The 22,812-nt window shown below is 35.8% G+C and overlaps 1 protein-coding gene across 8 annotated transcripts in view; it reads right to left on the bottom strand.

The window, feature by feature from the left end:
* Positions 1-19,060, bottom strand: part of LOC131931701 (uncharacterized) — a 26,054-nt gene extending 6,994 nt beyond the window's left edge. The window contains exons 1-3 of one of the 8 annotated variants that reach the window (XM_059288520.1): positions 18,978-19,060; positions 7,829-7,961; positions 6,705-7,004 (exon numbers count right to left, since the gene is read on the bottom strand). In XM_059288520.1, coding sequence (XP_059144503.1) covers positions 6,705-7,004; positions 7,829-7,930 — 402 coding nt within the window. In that variant the 5' untranslated portion in view covers positions 7,931-7,961; positions 18,978-19,060. Of the gene's footprint in view, positions 1-6,704; positions 7,005-7,828; positions 8,281-10,920; positions 11,322-18,885 lie in introns of those variants that run through there. The other 7 variants (XM_059288521.1, XM_059288522.1, XM_059288525.1 and 4 more) reach the window with 7 other exon arrangements.
* Between the last annotated feature and the right edge of the window lie 3,752 nt (positions 19,061-22,812).

Genomic DNA, 22,812 nt, shown 5'->3' with positions numbered 1-22,812 from the left:
TTTCAGTGGCGTAGCGAAGCCGGGTGTCACCCGGTGCGGCACTTAATGGTGTCACCCCCCAGAGGCGTAGCGACCCTTCCCGGGGACAAACTTTCAATCTTCGATTTGCTGCATCACCCCCCCCCCCCCCCCCTCAAAGTTTCTATTTGCACCCCTTAAAAGACTATTAAACACTCAAATAATCATTTAATTAAGTGGAATTATAATTTTTCTCTAAATATTTTGCTATTTTTTGCCTTGGTGTCACCCCCCTAAATGGTGTTACCCGGGGCGGTCCGCACCCCCCCCCCTCGCTACGCCACTGGATGTTTTAAATGTATCAACTGAATTTAAAGATGGAAAATAAAAATAAAGGCATATTCGGAAAAAAAAACACGATGACACATGTAAACTATTGAATGAAAGTACGCATAACTAATGGCGTCATCTTCCAATTTAAGAATATGAAAAAATGAACTATTTTATTCGAAAAGCAGGCTGAAATCGGAGTTAATGGCCTCAATGGCGCATAACCAGCTGACACGTAATCCTTAATTGTGATGGAAGTATGGTCGAGTCGGCAAAAGCTCATGGTTGATAAATTTGAAAAAGTCTCGAGTTCAATCCCTCTGGCAGATAAGGCTCGATCCCTCCCAACACTAACAATTAAGAACGAAGAAGAAGAAGAAAGAAGAATCTATCTATCTATCTATCTATCTATCTATCTATCTATCTATCTATCCATCCATCCATCCATCCATCCATCTATCTATCTATCTATCTATCTATCTATCTATCTACCTATCTACCTATCTATGTATATATAAAGCAATGTATGTGTGTCTGTTTGTCCTTTATGCATTACTACACCTCTCATCACATCGCCGTGAAACTATGTTATTTTAAATGTAAATGTGTCGCATTTTTAGCTATGTAGGCCTAGTTATTTCTTTGCTTTGTTACTAATATTGTTCAACGTGTAGTAAAAAACATTGCGTTTTGACCAATAACTAATTAATACTAATAGTTTCGCTGTCTGTCTATGTATTTCTAGAGCAGGGGCAACCTTTTGAAGCGGAAGAGCCAAAAGTTACAATTTTTAAAATTTCCCTGGTTTTAAAGAGCCACTAACATTTTTAATTTCAAATATTTTTTTTATTAAGATTATTAGTATTTGTGCAAGGAGCTGGAGAGCCGCATCTTGATATCAAAAGAACCGCATTGCCGACCCCTGCTCTAGAGAAAACACAAGCAAATTAAAAACTTTCACAGTAAGACGGAAACGAAATATGACGTCACATTGGAGCATATAGTAGAAAATAATCTCAAGCCGGAGAGTGCACACTGTAATATGACGTAATATGACGTCATTGATTCTCGAGTAAACATTGAATTAAAAAGCCAATTTTGTCTAATCTTAAAAGTGGTTTGCGAGAAGAGTTTCATTCATACAATTCTTCGGGTAGGGGCGAAGCCCATCCCCCGCGTAAGAACGTCTAAGCCGACTACCCCCCCCCCCCCCAACTCAAAAGAAATGTCATCATCGATACTCTATAGTAAAATTACAGCCTAATTCATGTGTCTAATCTAAAAATAGTTTGCGTGAAGAGTTTCTTTCATGCGATTCTTCGGGTAGTGGCTAAGCGCGACACCAGTGTTTCTTTTAGGCTTTTTCTTTCCCGGAGGGAGGAACTTTTTCTAATCTAAAAAGTGTTTAGCGAGCACAGTTTTTTTTTTCATGCATCTCTTCCCCGCCCAGGTTCTTCCTTTAGTTTGTATGATCTACAAATGTGACCAGTGTTTCTTTCAGACTTTTTCCTCCCCGGCGAGGGGTGGGGGTACTTGAATTTATTTTTTTGGGGGGGGGGGGGGCGGGGGTAGAATTTTCTGGGAGGGGGCGGGCGCTGGAAAAAGTATATAATTATATTTCGTTGAATGGGACGGTAGACATGTTTTGGGGTGTGTGTTTGGGGGGGGGGGGGGGGCGGGCGGAGCGCCCTCCTTCCAAGTAGAGTTGCCTGAAAGAAACTCTAAATGCGACTTTTGTCATGAATGAGATTAGGTGCATGGTTTAGGGATATGCCTATGACTATATTTTGTATAAATTAAAGTACCGATTCTGGATAAAAATCCGTTTTCAATGTCATTTTTCGTTTCCGGTTAAATTGAATTAAGGTGGTGATTTTGGTTTTAGTTTAGAGAAAAATAGACAGCACTATCAACCTAGCGCCCGTTGTATCCTTCCTCAACGGGCCATTTTTCTCGTTTATGAAAGATTTTTCTCAAACAAGTTTAACATTAAAATATACGAGCCGACTCGCGGCGTATCATATGCCGCTATTTAGTTGTTTTATTTTCTACTTTTCAGTAATTAATAATTTGTGAATTTGACAGTACCAATGCTGACACTGAAAATATTTGCTTTAAAACACCATCACATCAGTAGGTCGTTAAGGTCGATAACAGCGATACCCCCCCTCCTTTCCCCTAACCCCTGCCCTACACCCCTTCTCCCGCCGTGAAAACAGCCGCCTCTTAGTTACCTCCCTTAAGTTTAAAATCGTTTCAAACTAAATTATTTTCCCCTAATAGCCGTCACTAAACCCGACTACGATTGTAAACATTTAGCGTGAACCACAGCTCACCAGACCATGTGGGGTGATAGGGATATGCCTAGAGAGGAAGAAAGGGGGCTGCTAGGCGCGCTTACAGCTTGGTGTTTTCTATGGTCTCCATGAAGAGAATTATATATACAAATAGGACTATAATTCACGTGGCCTCAGGCCACCAACTCGTGGTAGCAAGATTAAAAACTAAACTAAAATCCTTCAGGGATCAAGTTGATAAACCGCACTTAAAATACAATATAACATATCTTAACAATCTTAAGAATAAACTGATCAGTTAAAAGGTTTTTTTAAAAAAGGTATGAAGCACTGTCAGCAGAAACCGCTGAGCAACCATGGCTAGGAATACAGGAGCTATGTACTGAGAAAGAAACAAAATGAGCAAAAAGAATGCACAAAACCAGAGACATGCGCCAAGTTTGAAGATAGAAAAGAGAAAACATAAGATTCATTAAGATAATGCAAGCACGACAATGAGAAAATAAACCTCAGAGCACAATATTGGGAAGTAATTCGCATGGCCAGGAAGAGTGCAAGAGAAGACAAAAGACAGTTCATCCAAGAGATAACTGCAGAGGCAGAACTGGGCAAGATAACATGAAAGCACTACGAAGTAACCAGAACCCTTTCACTACTTTCAGGCAAGAAAATGTATCCAAATCAGTGGATAAAAATAAAATAGGAATGAATGATCCTGAAAAGTGACACAGAACAGAGAATGATGGGTCCACCACTTTGAGGGTATTCTAAACCAACCTCTCTCATCAACTATTACCGATATATCAAAAGCTAATTGGGTCGGCGTGGTCGAGTCGGTAAAGCTCATGGTTGTTAAACCGAAAAGTCTCGAGTTCGAACCCTCGGGCAGATGAGGCTCGTTAGCTGGGGACAGCCACTCTTCTAGGAGAGACAACTCCAAAATTAAAATCAACTGCTGCCTTGTAGTTTGTTCTTGGTTGGACAAAGGCTATGGAAGCAAATCCAAAAAGAAAAGCAGGCTGAAATCGGAGTCAATGGCCTCAATGGTGCATAACCAGTTGACACGTAACGCTTAATTGTGTTGAAGGCGTGGTCGAGTCGGCAAAAAGCTCATGGTTGATAAACTCGAACAAAGTCTCGAGTTCAAACCCACTGGCAGATAAATCTCGATCCCCTTCAACACTAATAATTAAGAACGAAGAAGAAGAAGAAAGAAAAGCTAATTCCCTACTAAATAAGAGTACAGGTGTGTCGTCCCCCCCCCCCCCCCCCCACAAATAGTAAGGGCAATTTTTCATAAATGGCAACGCTTCTGGCCAAGCATTCCTTCCATTAGAGCAGAGTTTCTTCCTCGCATCTCTTCGAAGAAAGTCTACCGCCCCCCCCCCCCCCCGAACGAGATGGATTTTATATAATAAACATACTTTTACTAGTGTCCGCGATTCCCCCCCCCCCCCCCCCCGGAGAAAAAAGTCTGGAAGAAACACTGCATTAGAGGCACTCAAAGCAAACCCAGCCATATCTACAGATATATTACAACCTCTACTTAAGTTAAGCAGATTTGGGAAGATGATATCCCATTTGCTTGGAAACGGGGTTACCTGAAAAAACTACCAAAGTAAAGAGTCCTGTAACATAGCAACAACTGAAAAAGGATAATTCATATTTCAGTTGCAAGTCAGATGCTGACAAGAATCATCCTAGAGGCTTAGGCAAAGAATTTGACTAGAACAGGCTGGTTTCGACATCGTTATTGAACAATCCCTTAAGTGGCTATTACCCCCCCCCCCCCCCCCCCACACACACACAAACACTCATGACTTTTGTAGACTTCGAAAAGGCGTTTGACATGTTACCACGCAAAAACAGACAGGGTGCAGTCGTTAACAAACAGATATTATCGACAAATCTTCAAAATAAGATGACAAGTCAAAACATGAAAAGCTTTGGATTGAAGTCCCCAAGGAAGGAGGAAAGTGGACCGGCCTTGGAAATTATGGAAAAGAACAGTAAGGGAGAGGCAAAGGCCGATGGGCTCAGATAAGGAGAGCAGCACAAAACGAAGTCGAACGGAGGGGTGTGATTGCAGTCCTTTGCCCCCAGAGGGACCAATTGAAATAAATAATTAAAGTGTCCATTATCTAATTTTTTCTTACTTTGATTATTGTTTCTTCTTAATTATCAAAGACAATATTGTATAGCAGACTTACACAGGTCAAATGTCATGCTAGTTTTCGAAACTGTTCTAAGGGAGCAGCAGGTGAATTATTGTAGTTGCCTAAGTGCTCTTTTGGGAGACTGTGACGCACCGTTATCTGACCCCAGGAGGACGCGGGTGGTTTAATTTTATTTTATTTTAGCACCCCTGACCCTCATTGGAGGAAGCCAAAATCAACAGAGTCCAGGTGCAAAGATAGCCGTGTGAGAACTCTGCGTGCTAGAGCTGAATTACTACCAGGGCGCCGGTAGACGCCTCTTGTAGGATTTCATCCTAAATTGTAGTAGTCCGTTTCAGTGGCGTAGCGAGGTCGGGTGTCACCCGGTGCGGCACTTAATGGTGTCACCCCCCCCCCCCCCCCGAGGCATAGAGACCCTTCCCAGGGACAAACTTTCAAGTTTTCGATGTGCAACCCCCCCCCCCCCTCAAACTTTCGATTTGACCCCCCCCCCTCGACTTTTTCTATATATATTTTGCTTTTTTTTGCCTTGGTGTCACCCCCCTAAATGGTGTCACCCGGTGCGGTCCGCACCCCTCGCCCCCCACTCGCTACGCCCCTGGTCCGTTTTCTTAGTGTGGCGCATTCTTTAAAAAGAACAAAGGCGCCTGGGCACACCCCATCGCGCGATCGCTATGGCGCTGAAGGTCGCTCCAAATGCAATTTGACCATTTGAATTAAGCAGTACCTCTAACCACCTGTGTTGTCCGTCCAATCAACGGACCCCACGTGCTGATGAACTCGAGGCGCCTAACCTACACTCATACGAGGGCACTATAAAACGCTGCTGGTTCAATGTATTCATCGATTATAGTTACCCACGTACTCCTAGTGTAATAAAGTAGAACCACTCTATGGAAACATGGTTACAATGTCTCAGGGGCGCCGACTAGCATCGAATTTAGAAGCCCACAATAACCCAAGTCAAGGGCGCCGGAGGCCGCCCCTGGATTAGTTTAACTATTGATTCAAGTAGTAGCAACCGACAATTTGCTATGACAGTCGTATGACATGAGCACTATGGCGCCTACAGTAGTTTTAAAAATCTCCCTAAACTAGGAAACAGTGTGCTAATACGATTGAGAAGAAAATCCAACCAGAGGCGTCCTCGTGGCGCTCTGGTAGTATTTTAGGTTTTAAAAGAAACATTGTTTATCAGCTGATAGAATTTTTACATATATATTACGTTACACCCAATTGTAACCTGGGACAGCAAAAATAAATTGACATCCACCGACAAAAAAATGTTATATGTTCCTTATACTTTCCATGTTGGTGATTTTAACGCTAGAAACCCGTGAAAAGCTAGAAATAATGAATAACATGATTATTAAAAAAAAAAAATTAAATATCAAATTAGCACTATTGACTTGTGATTTTCTGTAATATTAGGCAATACCACTGTAATTTATTTTTAAGATTCCAACATTATTATAGAAACATACTGTGTTGTGGTTTGAGTGTGTTAAATTGAGTTGGGTTGCTAGTAGAAATATTTATAATAAAAGATTATAGGCCTATTAGGCAGAGGCGTAGCGAGGGTGGGGGGGGGGGGGGTGGGTGGGGCGGGGGTACATATGTCCCCGGGCGCCGACATGGGTTGGAAAAATCAATTATAAATAGTTTGAGGTGGGGTGCAAATCGAAAGTTTGGGGGGGGGGGTGCCAAATTGAAAGTTTGTCCCCGGGCGCCTGGAAGGGTCGCTACGCCTCTGCTATTTGGTAATGGTAGAGCAGAAGGCTTGGTACATATATAATATTTTTGTGCTATTTATTAAGTTATACATGATACACTATTATCTGCTCTCACGTAATTTTATTTACATGTTTAAAGTTGCTGTCAGAATTTTAGGTTTAGAAATACCCCAATTAAAACTTACACCATCAGTACAACAGAACAATACCTGATTCATCACTCCACCAATTTTTTCAAAAACTTTCACTCGTGAGTTGTCTAGTATTTCTTCAAGACCTTCCATACTTCGACGAATAAAGTTGCTTGTTATAAATTTGCTCATCTTAATTTCCTTGTTTTGTGCCTCATTTAAAGTTGGTAAATGCGTATCAGCCATTATATACGAGTTAATATCATTTTTTTTAATTTCAGCATTGCAAAAGTTCTTTTTAGCCACCAGGATAAAAGGGTCATTCAAACTCACAGAAGCTGAATATCTGTGCACATTTTTTGTTTTACTGTCAATATGCTAGAAAAACAATTTTAATTTAAGTGCATTGTAAAATAGAATTGTTCAATGGGTGCAGCCGTGAATAGTCTCGAATGGGTTATGAAATATTATAAAATCTTGTACAGTGTTACTAAAATAATTGTGGTTATAAAACTTTATATTCTGGGGTTTTTGTCAGATTTTTAATTAAGACTGGATGTATTTATCATTATATTTTAGTATAGTCAATAACTAAACAGTATTTTTTAAAAGCATAAAACATATTTTTAATTTAATTACTGAAAATGTAAATAAACATGGTGTAAATCATAACTAGGTTTTTTTTTTTAAATAAGCTCTATTTTTTAATGTTACTGGCTATGAGATTTTCAGAAGATTGATCACTGTGTACAGTTAATCAATGTTTGTCTTAGGAGAGTTAAATTTCATGTTTTAAATTCGTTATTTAGTCGTCATAAAAATAACTAGAAACAGCCTTAAACGCCAAAAAAATATTTTCCAGTTCTCTGCATTTGAAGCCTTTATAACAAAAAATAAAAAAATTTCTGACTTTTTTTTTTTCAGGCTTAAAGTTAAATTGTTGATTTTTTTTATATTTTGCACAGCCATTTTGATGGCTTAGTTGAAAAAAAAAATAACTTACGGATTAAACAGGGCTGCATCCATTGATTAGGCCTGTTAACTCAAAAATGCTAGGAATAGACTTAAATTACTCAAAATAAATAGGCCTACACAAATAAGCGTAATAAAATTAAAGTTGTTATTTATCGATAATATAACGTAGAATATAATTAGGCCTATTATCAAATAATTTAGATTAATTATAAAGCCTATAGCCAAACCTTGGAATTTAGGCTGCCATTCACTGGTAGTAGATCTATATAAAAATGAAGAATACTCAGCAAAACCCATGTTGAAACAATGAGACCTTGCGCCTGATACATTGTGTATTTGCCTTTCAGTTAAATACAAAAACTGTTATAAATGAACATTCCTAGTTAGTGTTGTAGATTAAGGCCTATAAAATAGTTTCTACTAACTATTGGCCTAGATTTAGCCCTATATAATTATATTTATAAACCTATATAATCTAGATTGCTAGATCTAGGCCCTAGGTCTACAGTGATTAATATATAAAAACCTTATGTACTAAAACTGTAGGTCTATTGCCAGAGGCGTAGCCGAGGGGTGGGAACAGCACCGGGTGACACCATTTAGAGGGGGGGGGGGCGACACCAAGGCAAAATACTTACAGAATAGAATTATCATTCCAGTTAAATAAATGATTAATTAGAGTTAAATAGACTTTTAAGAGCAAAGTTGACAAATCCCGACAAGGGGGGGGGGGGGGGGACGACGACAACGACACCATGACGTAAACCTGCTACATCCAGCTGTATTAATAAATAACCGACTATAGATAAACATCGTTAGTACTAGGTACGCCTACTACAAACTGATTTTTCAAATCAGTCACACAATGAATAATGGCTTTGGTTTTTCTGTATAGTACTAATAATTCTAAAAGCTATACCCGTTCTCTAACTTAATTTCAATAAAAGAGTAGATCAATTGAAGTCCTCATTTTTTTTTCAAACTAGTATAACAAGTTAAAGATTTACGTTTTTACAATCTTTTATTTAACTCACTCCCTCTGTCGTCAGTCTGTCTGTCTAGATCGAAACGCCCGAGCGAAATTGCAGGCACTTCTGACAGATACGGTTAGTAGTTGGTACGTGGGTCAAGACATGAAGACAATGAAACGACATTAAATTTGACTTAGATCTAATTGGTTGCCTAATTGATTTTTTACAAATTAATTAAAATTTTGTCCAAATTAGTAGGCTGCCTCATCAAACTATTCCGCGCTATTAAACACGCGTCATCACGATAAATAGGTGCGCAATGATTTTTAGTCATGTCGCTCTAGTGTAAATAAAACATGTAAAGTACTAAAAAAAATTTCATAAAAACGTTTTAATAACAAGCTTTTATGTAATAATGCACGAAAAAGGAGAAAATAAATTATACACTACCATTTAAATAACTATAAAGAAAAGCGTGGGTCTCTTACTAAATAGATACTAAAGTGACCCACGCTTTTCTCTATAGTTATTTAAATAGTAGTGTATAATTTATTTTCTCCTTTTTAGTGCATTATTACATAAAAATAAAAGCTTGTTATTAAAAATAAATTTATGAATTTTTTTTTACAAGCTTTTATTTAACTCACTTCTTCGTCAGTCTGTCTGTCTAGATCGAACCGCACGAGCGAAACTAACTGACAGGTACGGTTCGTAATTGGTACGTGGGTCAAGACATGAAGACAATGCATCACGACATTCAATTTGTCTTAATTGGTCGCCTAATTAATTTTTTATGAATTAATTAAAATTTTGTCCGAATTAGTAGGCTGTCTCAACAAACTATTCCGCGCCATTATATACGCATCATCACTCTCAATAGGGCGTCATCATGTTCAATAGGGCGTCATCACGTTCAAAGGTGCGCAATGGTTTTTAGTCGTGCAACTCTACTGTAGTGTAAATAAAACATGTAAAGTACTAGAAAATTCATTAAAAAAACGTTTTAATAGCAAGCTTTTATTTAATAAATCACTAGATAGAAAAGTAGAAAATAAATTATACACTACTATTTAAATTACTATAAAGAAAAGCGTGGATATCTTCCTAAATATTAGTAAAGGTATCCAATAGATACTAAAGTGATCCACGCTTTTCTTTTTAGTAAATGTATAAATAGTAGTGTATAATTTATTTTCTACTTTTTAGTGCATTATTACATAAAAGATGGTTATTAAAACGTTTTTTATGAAAAAAAATGTGTCTTAAAAATCGTACTACACCATATTTCAGAGGCGTGGCGACCCTTCCCGGCGCCCGGGGACAAACTTTCGATTTGCACCCCACACCCCCCCCCCCCACACCCAAACTTTCGATTTGTTTTTCCAACCCATGTTGGCGCACATTAAGGTCGGCGACCGGTGACATATGTCCCCCCCCCCCCCTCTCTACGCCTATGCAATATTTAACAAAATTTTGAAAGGAAGAAAAAAATCACCAACTTTCACAAAATCACTAGAATTTTTCTATTGCATGCACGATGATCACCTTTTAATCAATTTAAAAGGGAAAATATCACTTATTATGTAAATTAAATCGAGTGTTATAAATCATGCAGTTAAGTGTCCAGATTAGAGAAAATAAGGTGGGGGTGAAAATTGTATACCTCAACACGGCTTAACTCAGTATTTTATCATCGACAAAAAAATCACTAAAACATTATGGATTTGTAAAAAAAAAAAGGTTATTTATTTGTAACTACAGTTAATCTACATTTAAAAAGAAATATTCTCGGTAAAATAATTTAGTGTTAGATCGCTGAAAAACGTTAATAAATGTGCACCATTTCTAAATTAAAATCGGGCCGAGATTAAGGACATATTTTCGACTTATTTTTAGCAAATTATGACCCGTAATTTTATAAAAAAAAGTAATACTGTGTGATAAAGTATACCCTTAATTGTATAACAACTCGAATTATATATTTAGCAGATAGTTTGGACATTTTGAATCAGATAATCAGTTCTTATTGGCGTTTTTATCGGAATTTTCTGTACTTTTCTCTAAACAAATTTGATATAATATGAAATTTCATCAACCTAGCTGTAATGGTATTCAAGTTATCGTGTTCACAGACGCACATACATACACACTCACACATACACAGACAAAAGTGCAAAACTATGTTTTTCCGACTCATGGAGGTGTAAAACGTCGAGATTTGTAAAAATCTCGCGATTTTGATTTTGGCACGATTACAAAACTTCCTCTATACTTCGTATATGAGAAAGTAAAAAACAAAGGGCCCTATTTCAAGCTGCTTAGAATGGCGTGTTATTCAAAGTACTCACAAATCTTATTCAATCATCGACTAATTTCAAGTTTGGTAAAAATTTGAACATCAGATGAGATTCATTTGACTTGAAATACATTTACGGTGAGCGGCTACATTATAAATATAAAAATACAAACTTAAATAAAGTGTTTAAAAATGTGCATCAAAGTTTATGTTAATCATCGGCACCTTAGGATTCTGATGAAGTAAAATTTTCATAGATATCAGCGCTTTTTATACACATCAAGCAATGGCTAAAATGCAAGACAAAAATGTCATGTGACATGCCGTTTTCACACACTTCTCGTAATTAAACGCAGTGGCGTAGCTACCGTTAAGCTAACGTAACCAAGGCATTGGGGCCCAAAGCACATAGGGGCCCTTTTTCCCTCTTAAAAAACAACTAAAACTTCAACATCGGCATTTTAATAATTGTTTTATGTAAATAAATTTAAAAAGAAAAAGGAAATTCAGTTTCTTTTCTACTGTAGAAATAATTTTAAGTTCCAAAAAGGCCCCAAATCAGAGGCGTATCCAGGTTTTCGGTGTAGGGGGAGCGGAAATAGCAAAAAAAGCGCAGAATTTGTAATTATTCTATATAAGTATATATGTATAAATATATATATATATATATATATATATATATATATATATATATATATATATATATATATATTAGCTGTATGATATTTTTCGATATGATGTAAAATAAATTTAAATTAGCACTCTGAAGAAATAAAAAAAAAAACACAATGTAGGCCGATGAACCAAAAAAAAATGGTTTCATACTAAAGAAATATATATATATATATATATATATATATATATATATATATATATATATATATATATATATATATATATATATATATATATATATAATCACACTAGAACCAAAAACAATAAACGGCATAATCTGTTTCGTAATCCTTGTAAAAAAAAATGCATAGCGAAAAGGGGAAATAATATCTTAATATAAATATGTATATGTCTACATATTTTATTATAAATATCAAAACAAATCAATAACTACTTAAGAATCTAATAAAGTTTTAACACTATTCGTTTTTACAAAAATATTTTATCTACAATCAGAATTAAATATATTGTCATCATAAATGCTAAACTTTTACAGCATAACAAAAGTTTTTTAAATCAGAGTTGGTATAAAACCCAGCTTCTAAATATAGCAGTAAAAGATTCGGAATAATAGCCTACATATAACTAAAATATCAGTCTTACATTTCAGATCATGCACTTTTTAATTAGCTACTGACTTTTAGTGTTCTTTAAAGATAATTTTTTGACATAATGAGAAGGTATGGGTTAGATCACTGTATTGCTCACACACCTTTTACTGGTAATTGCAAGAACAATATTCACAGAGATTTACGTTTCAAATGTGCCGACCAAAGATAATTTTTAACAAATATCAATGTTTAAAACTTTGAGTATAAGCAGTTTCCAAAAAGGCGCCACTTTGCTAAAAATGGCCAGAGGGGGAGCGGCTGCTCCCCCCCCCCCCCATGCGTACGCTACTGCCCCAAATCCTTTATTACTGTACATGCATTGGCATTCAGTGTGTGTGTATGGGAGGGGGGTCGAACAGGGCCCATATGACACTACTAACGCTATAACTATAAGTTTTTGGTTGTCATCCAATCGCCAAGAAAATTTGGGAAGTTGTTGAGAATACTCCAGGCAGTGTTTTTTTTTTTTACCAAGGAATTTTTCTGAAAACGTGCCTGATAAGAAACTCTGGTATTTGGGAAGGTTTCTAGCATTAATTTTTTTTATGGATGACGGCGCCCCGTCAGTAAGACGGTGCTGTTTGCTACTCAATTTCCCAGCGGGTATCTTTGCACCTGGGGTCCGTTCAATGAATGTCGGCGCAGCAGTCAAAATCTCACAGGAGCATCAGCCGGCGTTCCGGCGGTCGCGTTACTTGGTGTGCCCTGGGTTACCACGTTAGCTCTCGACGCCTATATTCGTTTTAATGAGCGCCATTCACTAAGGATACTAAAATTGATAACTAAATCAAATAAGGGGTGTCCTCCAGCGCACCAGCAGTAGTAAAGGTAGGTCGCCTCGAGATAGCCAGTGGCTACCTGAATGCAAGAAATCGTTTGATTGCGTGTCCTGCAGGGGTACTACTAATTCAAAGATTAAACTGCAACAGGGGCGGACTGCGGCGCACTCGGCTTACGGATCACATCTCACAGGAGCATCTCACGGTAGGCCTCTACGTATGATGATTAAACCGAACCAGAGGTAGCATCCGGCTACCTAAGGTAATGTAACCATTAACTCCCGCGACACCCTTAGGCGGTCGCCGAAAGGTATTCAACCTCAGTATTACGGAGAATGGTTAACGTATACTCAATACTTTCATACAGCACGACCAATGGGCGCCTGACCGGTAGTGTGGGCAAAACCGCGTCCCAGCAACAAAGATACGGGGGGAAAAACAGTGGCTTTGTTTACCTTTTAACTATCTCAGTTTTAGAAAATAAGGTAACAGGACTACAAATACACAATTGCTAACGTGTTGGTGAAACCCTTACAAAGTGTTGCATTACAGTGGTATGTGGGACTAGATTGCAGCAACGCGGACGGGTATGCTAGCTACAGATAAACATTCTTTAACATTCCACTGTGATCCGATAGGAGTTTTTGATGTCTTTGATGAAATCTTATTATATGTTTATTATGATGCTGTTAATTTGTTATGAAACAATTTGTAGATATGCCCATTGGGCCAGTAACTTAGCCTTCCTGAGGTACCTAAAACTAAAATACAGAAGCAGCTAAATAGTTCTCAAAGAACTTATTAATCATTTTTCAAAATAAAAAGCTTCAGAAAAAACAGATCTAATAAATCATGAGCAGTTTCTTTTTAAATGTGTTAGTGGCGTCACAAGGTCGGGTGTTCCCCTACGCGTTTACCAAAGGTGTCACCCTCATAGTCCCCAACAACGTTGCATTTTCGGTGGGATGTCCTAACCTCTCTGACTTTTTTATTATTTTAGCTGGATACATTATTTTTTCAGTAAATTTTACAATGTTCCGTCATGGTGTCACGCCTTAATATCGGAAGTTGCAGTTAATTTCTAAATTTCACTCTGTTTAAGTCCAACAGCGGACAAATGGGCCCACTGATAATCTTTGCATAGGGGCCCAAAAATCCTAGCTACGCCGCTGAACAAACGTCTCGCCATTATGCGTTTTACCAAGACCCACCGTAGTCTACTTACTAGATCAAGATATAGATAGTGTGTATAGGCCTACTAGTATTACTAGTGCACAGAGTGCGTAAGGACAGTACATAGGCCTATAGTCACATATTAAATTAGTGGTAGGCCTTTACAATAAACAAACACTAATCAGATAGCCCTAACATCTAGAGAACAATAATAATAATAAAATAATAACTATGTCACTATACTATAGTATAATACTAATTACTATAGAAATAGGCCTAGTTTAAAGTATCTTAATGGTAATCGATAGTTTTAGGACCATAAAAATTGTCCAAACTAGTAATGTGAAAGAAAGGTGACTAGTTTATCTGATTTTGGTAATCCCCCAGTATAGCGTAGGTTATTATTCCGGAATGGTATAGCAGTGAAAAACAGTAAAACAATGGCGTAGTCTGAAAGGCTATTCCAGAATCTACCTGAAGTACTGCAAACCATACCTTTTTTTGGCAACATGTTTATTTGAAATAGAGAATGTTTAATTGCAAGTTAAATACTGTTTTACTAATCATTTTGTATTGTTAATTATTTTTTAGCGTTTCTGGATAATTATTGCTGCATCTTGACATTTTTCTAGGCACTTATACTATTTTCGTTATCATTTTTACTATATCTAGGCCTAGATCTAATTGTCGTGATTGTAGTAATGGATTGTCGCAAATCTTATGCAAGTATTTTATTTCAGTGTTTCAAAGAAAAACATTGAACTAATTATTACACTTGACTTTACTATTTACAACTAATTTACATCTACTATTTGTTTGCTTATGTTGATTACAGGTATAATTATGTTAAACCATAAATTTCTTTAAATTCACTCTATTTCATGGTATACAGTAACTAATGTTAATGAAACTCAATAAACATTAGGCCTACTGGATAATTTAATTCGCTATACTGGGGGATTACCCTGACTTAATATAAATACAAGAATATTGTGATATATTTGTGTCAAATATAATAGATAATTGGTTAATCTATCTGTTCAGATGCATAAAAAATGCGCAGTGAATGAAAAAAAGTCACAGGAAAAATTTTATTGGAAAAAAGTCACAAAAATAAAGTCACACAAGAAAAGTCACAAAAGTCTTTTAGGAAATATTTTTATTTAATTGTTGAGAATTGTAAAATTGCGGGTGTTTATTGGTGTGAGTTGTTTTTGTTTTGGTAGCATATTTATCAACTTAAAAGCATTATGGTTTATAAAAATAATATGTAAAAAGAATATGATGTAATTTACACAGAAACCTCAACTTTTGTTATGCATTTAGTTAAATAGGCGGTAGACAAATTAATTACAAAAGAAATTTTGGAACATTTTTTTTTGCATATTAGTTTTTTGCTGTTGGAAATTCCTTGGTCGGCTTCTCCTCAGTGGGCCTTGTCCGTGCATATTATCTGTTGAGGTTTTGCGTCAAAGCCAGCCTTTGTACTGTGTCGGCTTTCTGTTTTGATCCTATACTTTGTTACGTAATGAGCGTGATGAATGTGGTCAGAAAAGGTGTTTGAATTATAGATGCAGTGAGTTGATGGCAGCAAGTCAGATTAGCAACGTCTTTATGCCATTTCACGCAAATTTCAAAGCTTCGACGAAAACCAAAAAGGCTGGAACATTCTATTAAATTCTATTAGATATTATATGTATAGCGGAATTAAAGCCTACACACTTCATACTAAATATTTTTACGTTTGCTATAAATATTACTATTCATATACAACTTACGCACAATACGTAACATTTATTTAGTCTTAAGTTGATTTGCACTCTCTGAATATTTAACACATACAAGTATTAACAAATTCCATGAAATATATAATTGTGACTTGTTTCCTGTGACTTTTTTCCTACAATCAAATGCATGAAGCTAATAACGTGAAAGAAAGAATAGAATAATAAACCAAACGCAATATCTAAATATTGTCTAGCTCAAATCAAATAAGTTTTTTTAGTGATATTTTTTTGTGAGGGGTGGAATCCCCTTGTTTTTGCATTGGCCATTTGTGACAAGTCATGGTATACCTGAATAAAATAGCATAGTTATTTTACTTGCAGTTGTAATTTGTTCATATTTGCTGAGTTTAGCAATAATGATATATAAAACTTGTATATTATTATGCTGTTGGACTGAATAAAAATAATACAGAAAGTATATTTTTGTGTTGGCTTCCTTCCCTAAACCCAAAAAATTGTGTGCTGCGCAAATATGAAAATGATTCTAAAGCACTGTTTTAAATAAAAATATTGAATGAAAGAGCTACATAGTCAGAAATCTAAAGTAAACCACTTGAGCACTGTAATGTGCATATAACTGCCTGATTATTTTGAGTCCATCTTTAACATATTTTGCTATAAGTGAATGTTTTTATGTGTGAATGAATTCTGATTTTCAGCATATAACTATAACTATACATAGTTAAGTAGAACTTGAAAACTTAAAATAGTTAAAATTACAGTTAGCACGGGTCGGCGTGGTCGAGTTGGTAAAGCTCATGGTTGCTAAACCGAAAAGTCTCGAGCTCGAACCCTAGTGCAGATGAGGCTTGTTAGCTGGGGACAGCCACTCTTCTAGGAGAGACAACTCCAAAATTAAACAACTGCTGCCTTGTAGTTTGTTCTTGGTAGGACAAAGGCTATGGAAGCAAATCCAAAAAGAAAAGCAGGCTGAAATCGGAGTCAATGGCCTCAATGGCGCATAACCAGTTGACACGTACCGCTTAATTTGTGTTGGAGGCGTGGTGAGTCGGCAAAAAGCTCATGGTTGATAAATTCGAACAAAGTCTCGAGTTCAATCCCACTGGCAGATAAATCTCGATCCCCTTCAACACTAATAATTAAGAACGAAGAAGAAGAAGACAGTTAGCACATAGCTAGTGTATAGCGACAGACAGGTAACTTAGGCCTGATTCTTCTCTAGTCAGACAAAGTTAAATGTTAGGAAAAACATATTTGGCAAAACTAGATCTAGAGCTGAAAAAATGAAAAAGAGGTAGGGGCCTATATTAAATTATTTTAGAAAAAACAGTTAGGAGATTTGTTTGCACATTACATAAGAATGCCATTGTTAGTGTATCAAAACTAAAAGCCGGCAGAGTGTCATTTCTGTGAAAAAGAGATGTATCTGCCAGGGAAACTTTCTCTTAATCTAACAGGAGACTTTTCAAAAATCGACCTTTTAACGCATCTGAAACTAACATTTATACAGGGAAAAAAACCAAAGCAGGGAAACATGCAATCAGATCGCAAAACCATTAAAACAAGGGGAAAACCACTCTACTTTTTCATAAACATTAGGAAATGACCATTTAAACTTAATTACCATGAATTAAAAACTTATTAGTATACAAAACAAAATCTCTTGCGCCCAGTATCAGAAAGTAATGGGAGATTTCAGGTCATGTTTTTACCGTGAACTCGGCCAATACTGACAACCCAATTTGAACAATTGCATTAAAACTTTTCAGTAATAGACTAGCTATGTTTTCATCAGATGCAACCAAGCTTATTTACTTTAGCAGCCAATTTGTTTCAGTTTTTTTGGTAAAATTATTGTTAGATATTCAGGGGAAACCACTCTAATTTACAGATGACCGCTGTTTGTATAGCAAATCTTGATAGCAAACACTGCAATTTAAAGTTAATTTCTGGTCTTTATTCTTTTACTGAAAAGTTTTAATACAATGATTTAATTTAATGACCCCAGGTGTGGCGCATGGCAATTGAAACTTGATATTTCTGTGTTGTATGACTATATTTGTAATCGGCACTCTATGCTTTTAAAATTGATAAAGGGTAAGTTTACCAAGTTACAAAACCTGCAACCTAACAGTTTAAAAAATAATAAAAACGATCATGAATGAAAAAAAGCGTAAACATTCTATTTTTTAAGTATGACATAAAAAATAATCTTAAATCTAGCCAAATAATTGGATTCTTGTGCAGCACACTTTTACCAAAAAAGATTATAATAAAATGGCATTATTGAGGGGTGATCATTTCCACCGAACATATCTCAAAAACACCCTAAATTATTACCAGTCAATTGTAATGTGTGTAAAATTAATGCTTTAATTTACTTTAAAGTTTATTATTCACATAGGCTGGTTTATTATTTAAGCGATATTTTAGAGTTATTTAATTTGAAAGAAGAATACAAAAATTACATAGAGCTACTTTTATTAAGGCGCCGCTAGTGAGACAAACAAAGAAATTAGGTCAAAAGTACATCAGACAATTTTTAAATAAGACTTTTCATTATTTTCAAAAATTGACGATGGCTTCGTAATCATTCATTTTATCCCTCTCCTGCGTAATGAAAGCGAAACTGGCCACCATTTTCAAGTAAGTGCATGAGTCGTGAGATGGCACGAAAATTACAAACCCGGAAGCTTTAAATCGAATGGCCTAATTAATGTAACTGAAACATTTTTTAACTTTCAAAACATAAATCCAATATAAATCCTCCTAAAAATGTAAAATAATTTTTAAAAATTCATGAGTCACCTTTTTTCACAACACTAGTTTTGGACAATTTTTGTACCTAAAATGATAGATTACCTAATATTAATTCGATAATCTATCCTATTATATTCTATACTATAGGCCTAATATTTGACACAAATATATCACGATCTAGATTCTAGATCTACTTGTTTGTATTATTAAAATGTATTATATTAATAATTAAAGCCTTAACATAACAATGAGACAACTTTTTTCACATTACTCGATCTAGATCTAGCCTCGGCCGATTTTACGCACTTAAAACGATATCTTGATTGATATAGATTCTAGATCAACTAGGACTTAATGACGTACACTACTTCATAAACTGGTCTACTTAGTATCAACAAAATAACTATCAAGACAGGTTGAAAAAGTATTGTTTTATGTCGCCATTTTGATAGGCAATCAATTTTAATTATAGTTGTCTCCCTTATACCAAGTTTACATTTATGACATGTATGCAGTGGCGTAGCGAGGTCGGGTGTCACCCGGTGCGGCACTTAATGGTGTCACCCCCCCAGAGGCATAGAGACCCTTCCCAGGGACAAACTTTCAAATTTTCGATTTGCACCCCCCCCCCCCTCAAGTTTTCGATTTGCACCCCCCCCCCTCAAGTTTTCGATTTGCACCCCCCCCCCCCTCAAACTTTCGATTTGCACCCCCCCCCCTCGAGTTTTTCTCCATATATTTTGCTATTTTTTGCCTTGGTGTCACCCCCCTAAATGGTGTCACCCGGTGCGGTCCGCACCCCCCGCCCCCCCCCCTCGCTACGCCCCTGCATGTATGCTGAACATATCTAAAACACAAAGCCCGATCGAGAGTTAATTTGATCTGGAAACATTTTCTCCACAGAACATGTAGATCTAGATCTATAGTTTAGCGTTCACTACTACAGAACTAAAAATGTTTTAACATGTTCTGTAAGTGTGAACGTTTAAGTATATATATATGTTACGGTCAAGATCCGAAGTCGGCCAAAGCACGCATTGGCCGGCCAATGCGCGCATTGGCCAATATCGCCTCTCATTGAACGTTCAAAGTCCGAAACTTAACTTGATTTCCGCCTTTGGCCGGCCTATCCGCGGACTGGCCATGGTGGACCGGCCAAAGTCCTATAATTAGAAGATCATGAGCAATTTTTTTTTTATACCGTAAGGATCACGAAATTAAGTCTTTATTGATTACTAATTAAAGGAAATGACATAAACATTCAAATTATTTTATTGTAAATGACAGAAACATTCCAATTATTTTATTGTACTATACTCTCAATCAATATTATCACTTGTTACAACAAGTTGAACATTTATGGCATTTAGAATTACATCGTAGACATCGTTGCCACTGGATCCACAAGAATGCACATAATCTATTGGCTATATTATTGTCACGCAACTGGTCTGGACGTTCCGCCACGGCAGCATGTGTTAGCTGAGGATATCGTTACAGTTATGGCAACCTCCATTTCTTGTTCAATGTTCTCAAGATCTTCCTCAGTACCTGAATTATCGAGAGCCTCTCTTGGTAGATTTGAAATGCTAAGTCCCACTTTTGCTTTGCATCCAAGCAAGGCTTCGTATGGCGATTGTTGGATTCCTCGATGAAAATAACGATTTTTCATAAATTGAATGAATTTGAGACTCTCAGCCCAATGAGCTGATTCATTTGTTTGCATCCATGTCATCATCATGTTTTGAACATTTTGGTTGGCACGTTCGACTGAACCTTGGCTTTGGCTATGCCTAGGATTTCCGTGAACTAGTTTAAGTCCAGGCCATATGTTCTTTAGTTCAGAAATAACTTGATTAACGAATTCTCTTCCATTATATGATTGAAGCACACTTGGGGCATCAATAGTCGTGAAGATATACAGCAGCCCATACATAGGAACTAACATGGATTTACATTTTTTCTTTTGACAGCCATCTGCTATGTCTGTCTCATGGTCCTTTTGGTCCATGTAGCCTTGCATATAGAATGCTATACAAACAAGAGCTAAACAATACGTTACTCACAATGAAACAGCACCCACAATAATGAAAACGCGATCACAACTTAGTCTAGATAGAACATTGGCCAAGACATCCCGACCAGTGAGCGTATTGGCCGGCCAATGTACGAAATACGCTCTTAGTGCTAAGTTTTTCGGGCTTTGGCCAAGAGGGGCGGTAGAATTTTTTTCGGGCGAAGAGATGCCTGGAAGAAACTCTGGATATGTATGCTATACACGTTGTAAGTGTAAACGCGTTTTCCTACACTACTACGCATGCGCACTTATCAGAAAAATCAAAACATGACGAATGTTTAAAAACGTGGTTCAGAACACAAATGGGGTCGTGGTTTTATGCCTAGTTAGTGACGCAGAAGATAATCCATTAGTATGCATTAAATAAACCGAGAGTGAGGGGAAGATACATTAACTAAACGTTGCGAAATATGCCTAAGATAAACGTTTTGGTTCAGAATCTAATAACTTATTATGTTAATCCATGAATGGGGGGGGGGGGGGGGGGGTGAGGTAAAAAATGTGAATACATAAAAAATGTGAATACATATACAAATGCGTATATACATACTTATATATATATATATATATATATATATATATATATATATATATATATATATATATGTATATATATATATATATATATATATATATATATATATATATATATATATATATATATATAATATTTCGTTATAAATTAAGTTATTTATTGTTATGCAATTGGGATAATTAATTGCAAAAGTGAATTAAATATAATATTTGCTTTATACTTTTAAGGAAGCCTTTCCAGTTCTAATAACCTTGCGATTAATAAGTTTGCGAATACCACACTAATACTTATTTGAAATAAAATTAGGCCCTAAGCACTACACATAACAGCCAATCACCAATTAATTAATCATTCAAATTCTCAAAGTTTTTGAAAACTTAATAAGCGAAGCTAAGCAGGCAGTATGCTTGTTACAACATAATATATATATATATATATATATATATATATATATATATATATATATATATATATATATATATATATATATATATATATATATGTATATATATATAACTATATATATATTATATATATATATATATATATATATATATATATATATATATACATATATATATATATATATATATATATATATATATATATATACATATATATATATACATTATATATATATATATATATATATATATATATATATACATATATATATATATATATATACATATATATATATATATATATATATATATATATATATATATATATATATATATATATATATATATATACATATATATATATATATATACATATATATATATATATATACATATATATATATATATATATATACATATATATATATATTATATATATATATATATACATATATATATATATATATATATTATATATATATATATTATATATATATATATATATATATATATATATATTTATATATATATATATATGGTGCCGCACCGGGTGACAACCCGACCTCGCTACGCCACTGCTGAGATCTAAGAGCAGCAATCCATGTTACATACAAAGAGATCACGTTTTATGATGGGTTAGAACTATTGGGGGCTGGGTGTGAAGTAGCATGGAGGTAAGAAATTGTGAGGGGAGGGGAGTTGGTTTCTCTTTGGTCTCCGCCCTGCTCGACCATGATGGTCGAAAATTTCATAACATACCACCTCTGCTGGGCTGAAAACAGTAATCCATGTTACCTACAAAGAGATGTAGTTTTATGGTTGGCTAGAAACAGGTGGGGGGGGGGGGGGGGCTGAGTATCATGTAGGTAAGACATTTTAAGGGGGAAGCATCGGTATATTGTGTCGGACCACTTCCAATCCTGGACCATGAGGATCATAAATTACATAACATGCTGAGATCTAAGCACTGCTGTGCTTGTTACCTCATATATAGATAAGCAGTTTTGTTGGGGGGATTTGTACTGGTTAAGTGGTCTCACGTTTGTTCCTGTAGCGTAGATCTTCCAGATCTATTGATACTAAATCTTGTACTTAACTAGAGAATCTAGAATTTATACTAACTAGATCTAGATTTAAATTATCTATATTGCTGCATTTTATGTCAACACGAATATTACGATC

Source organism: Physella acuta, unplaced genomic scaffold (assembly GCF_028476545.2).
Source record: "Physella acuta isolate Inbredline_101_S28 unplaced genomic scaffold, ASM2847654v3 ptg002010l, whole genome shotgun sequence".
Classification (NCBI taxonomy): domain Eukaryota; kingdom Metazoa; phylum Mollusca; class Gastropoda; family Physidae; genus Physella; species Physella acuta.
This window is presented reverse-complemented; position numbering and strand designations above follow the sequence as displayed.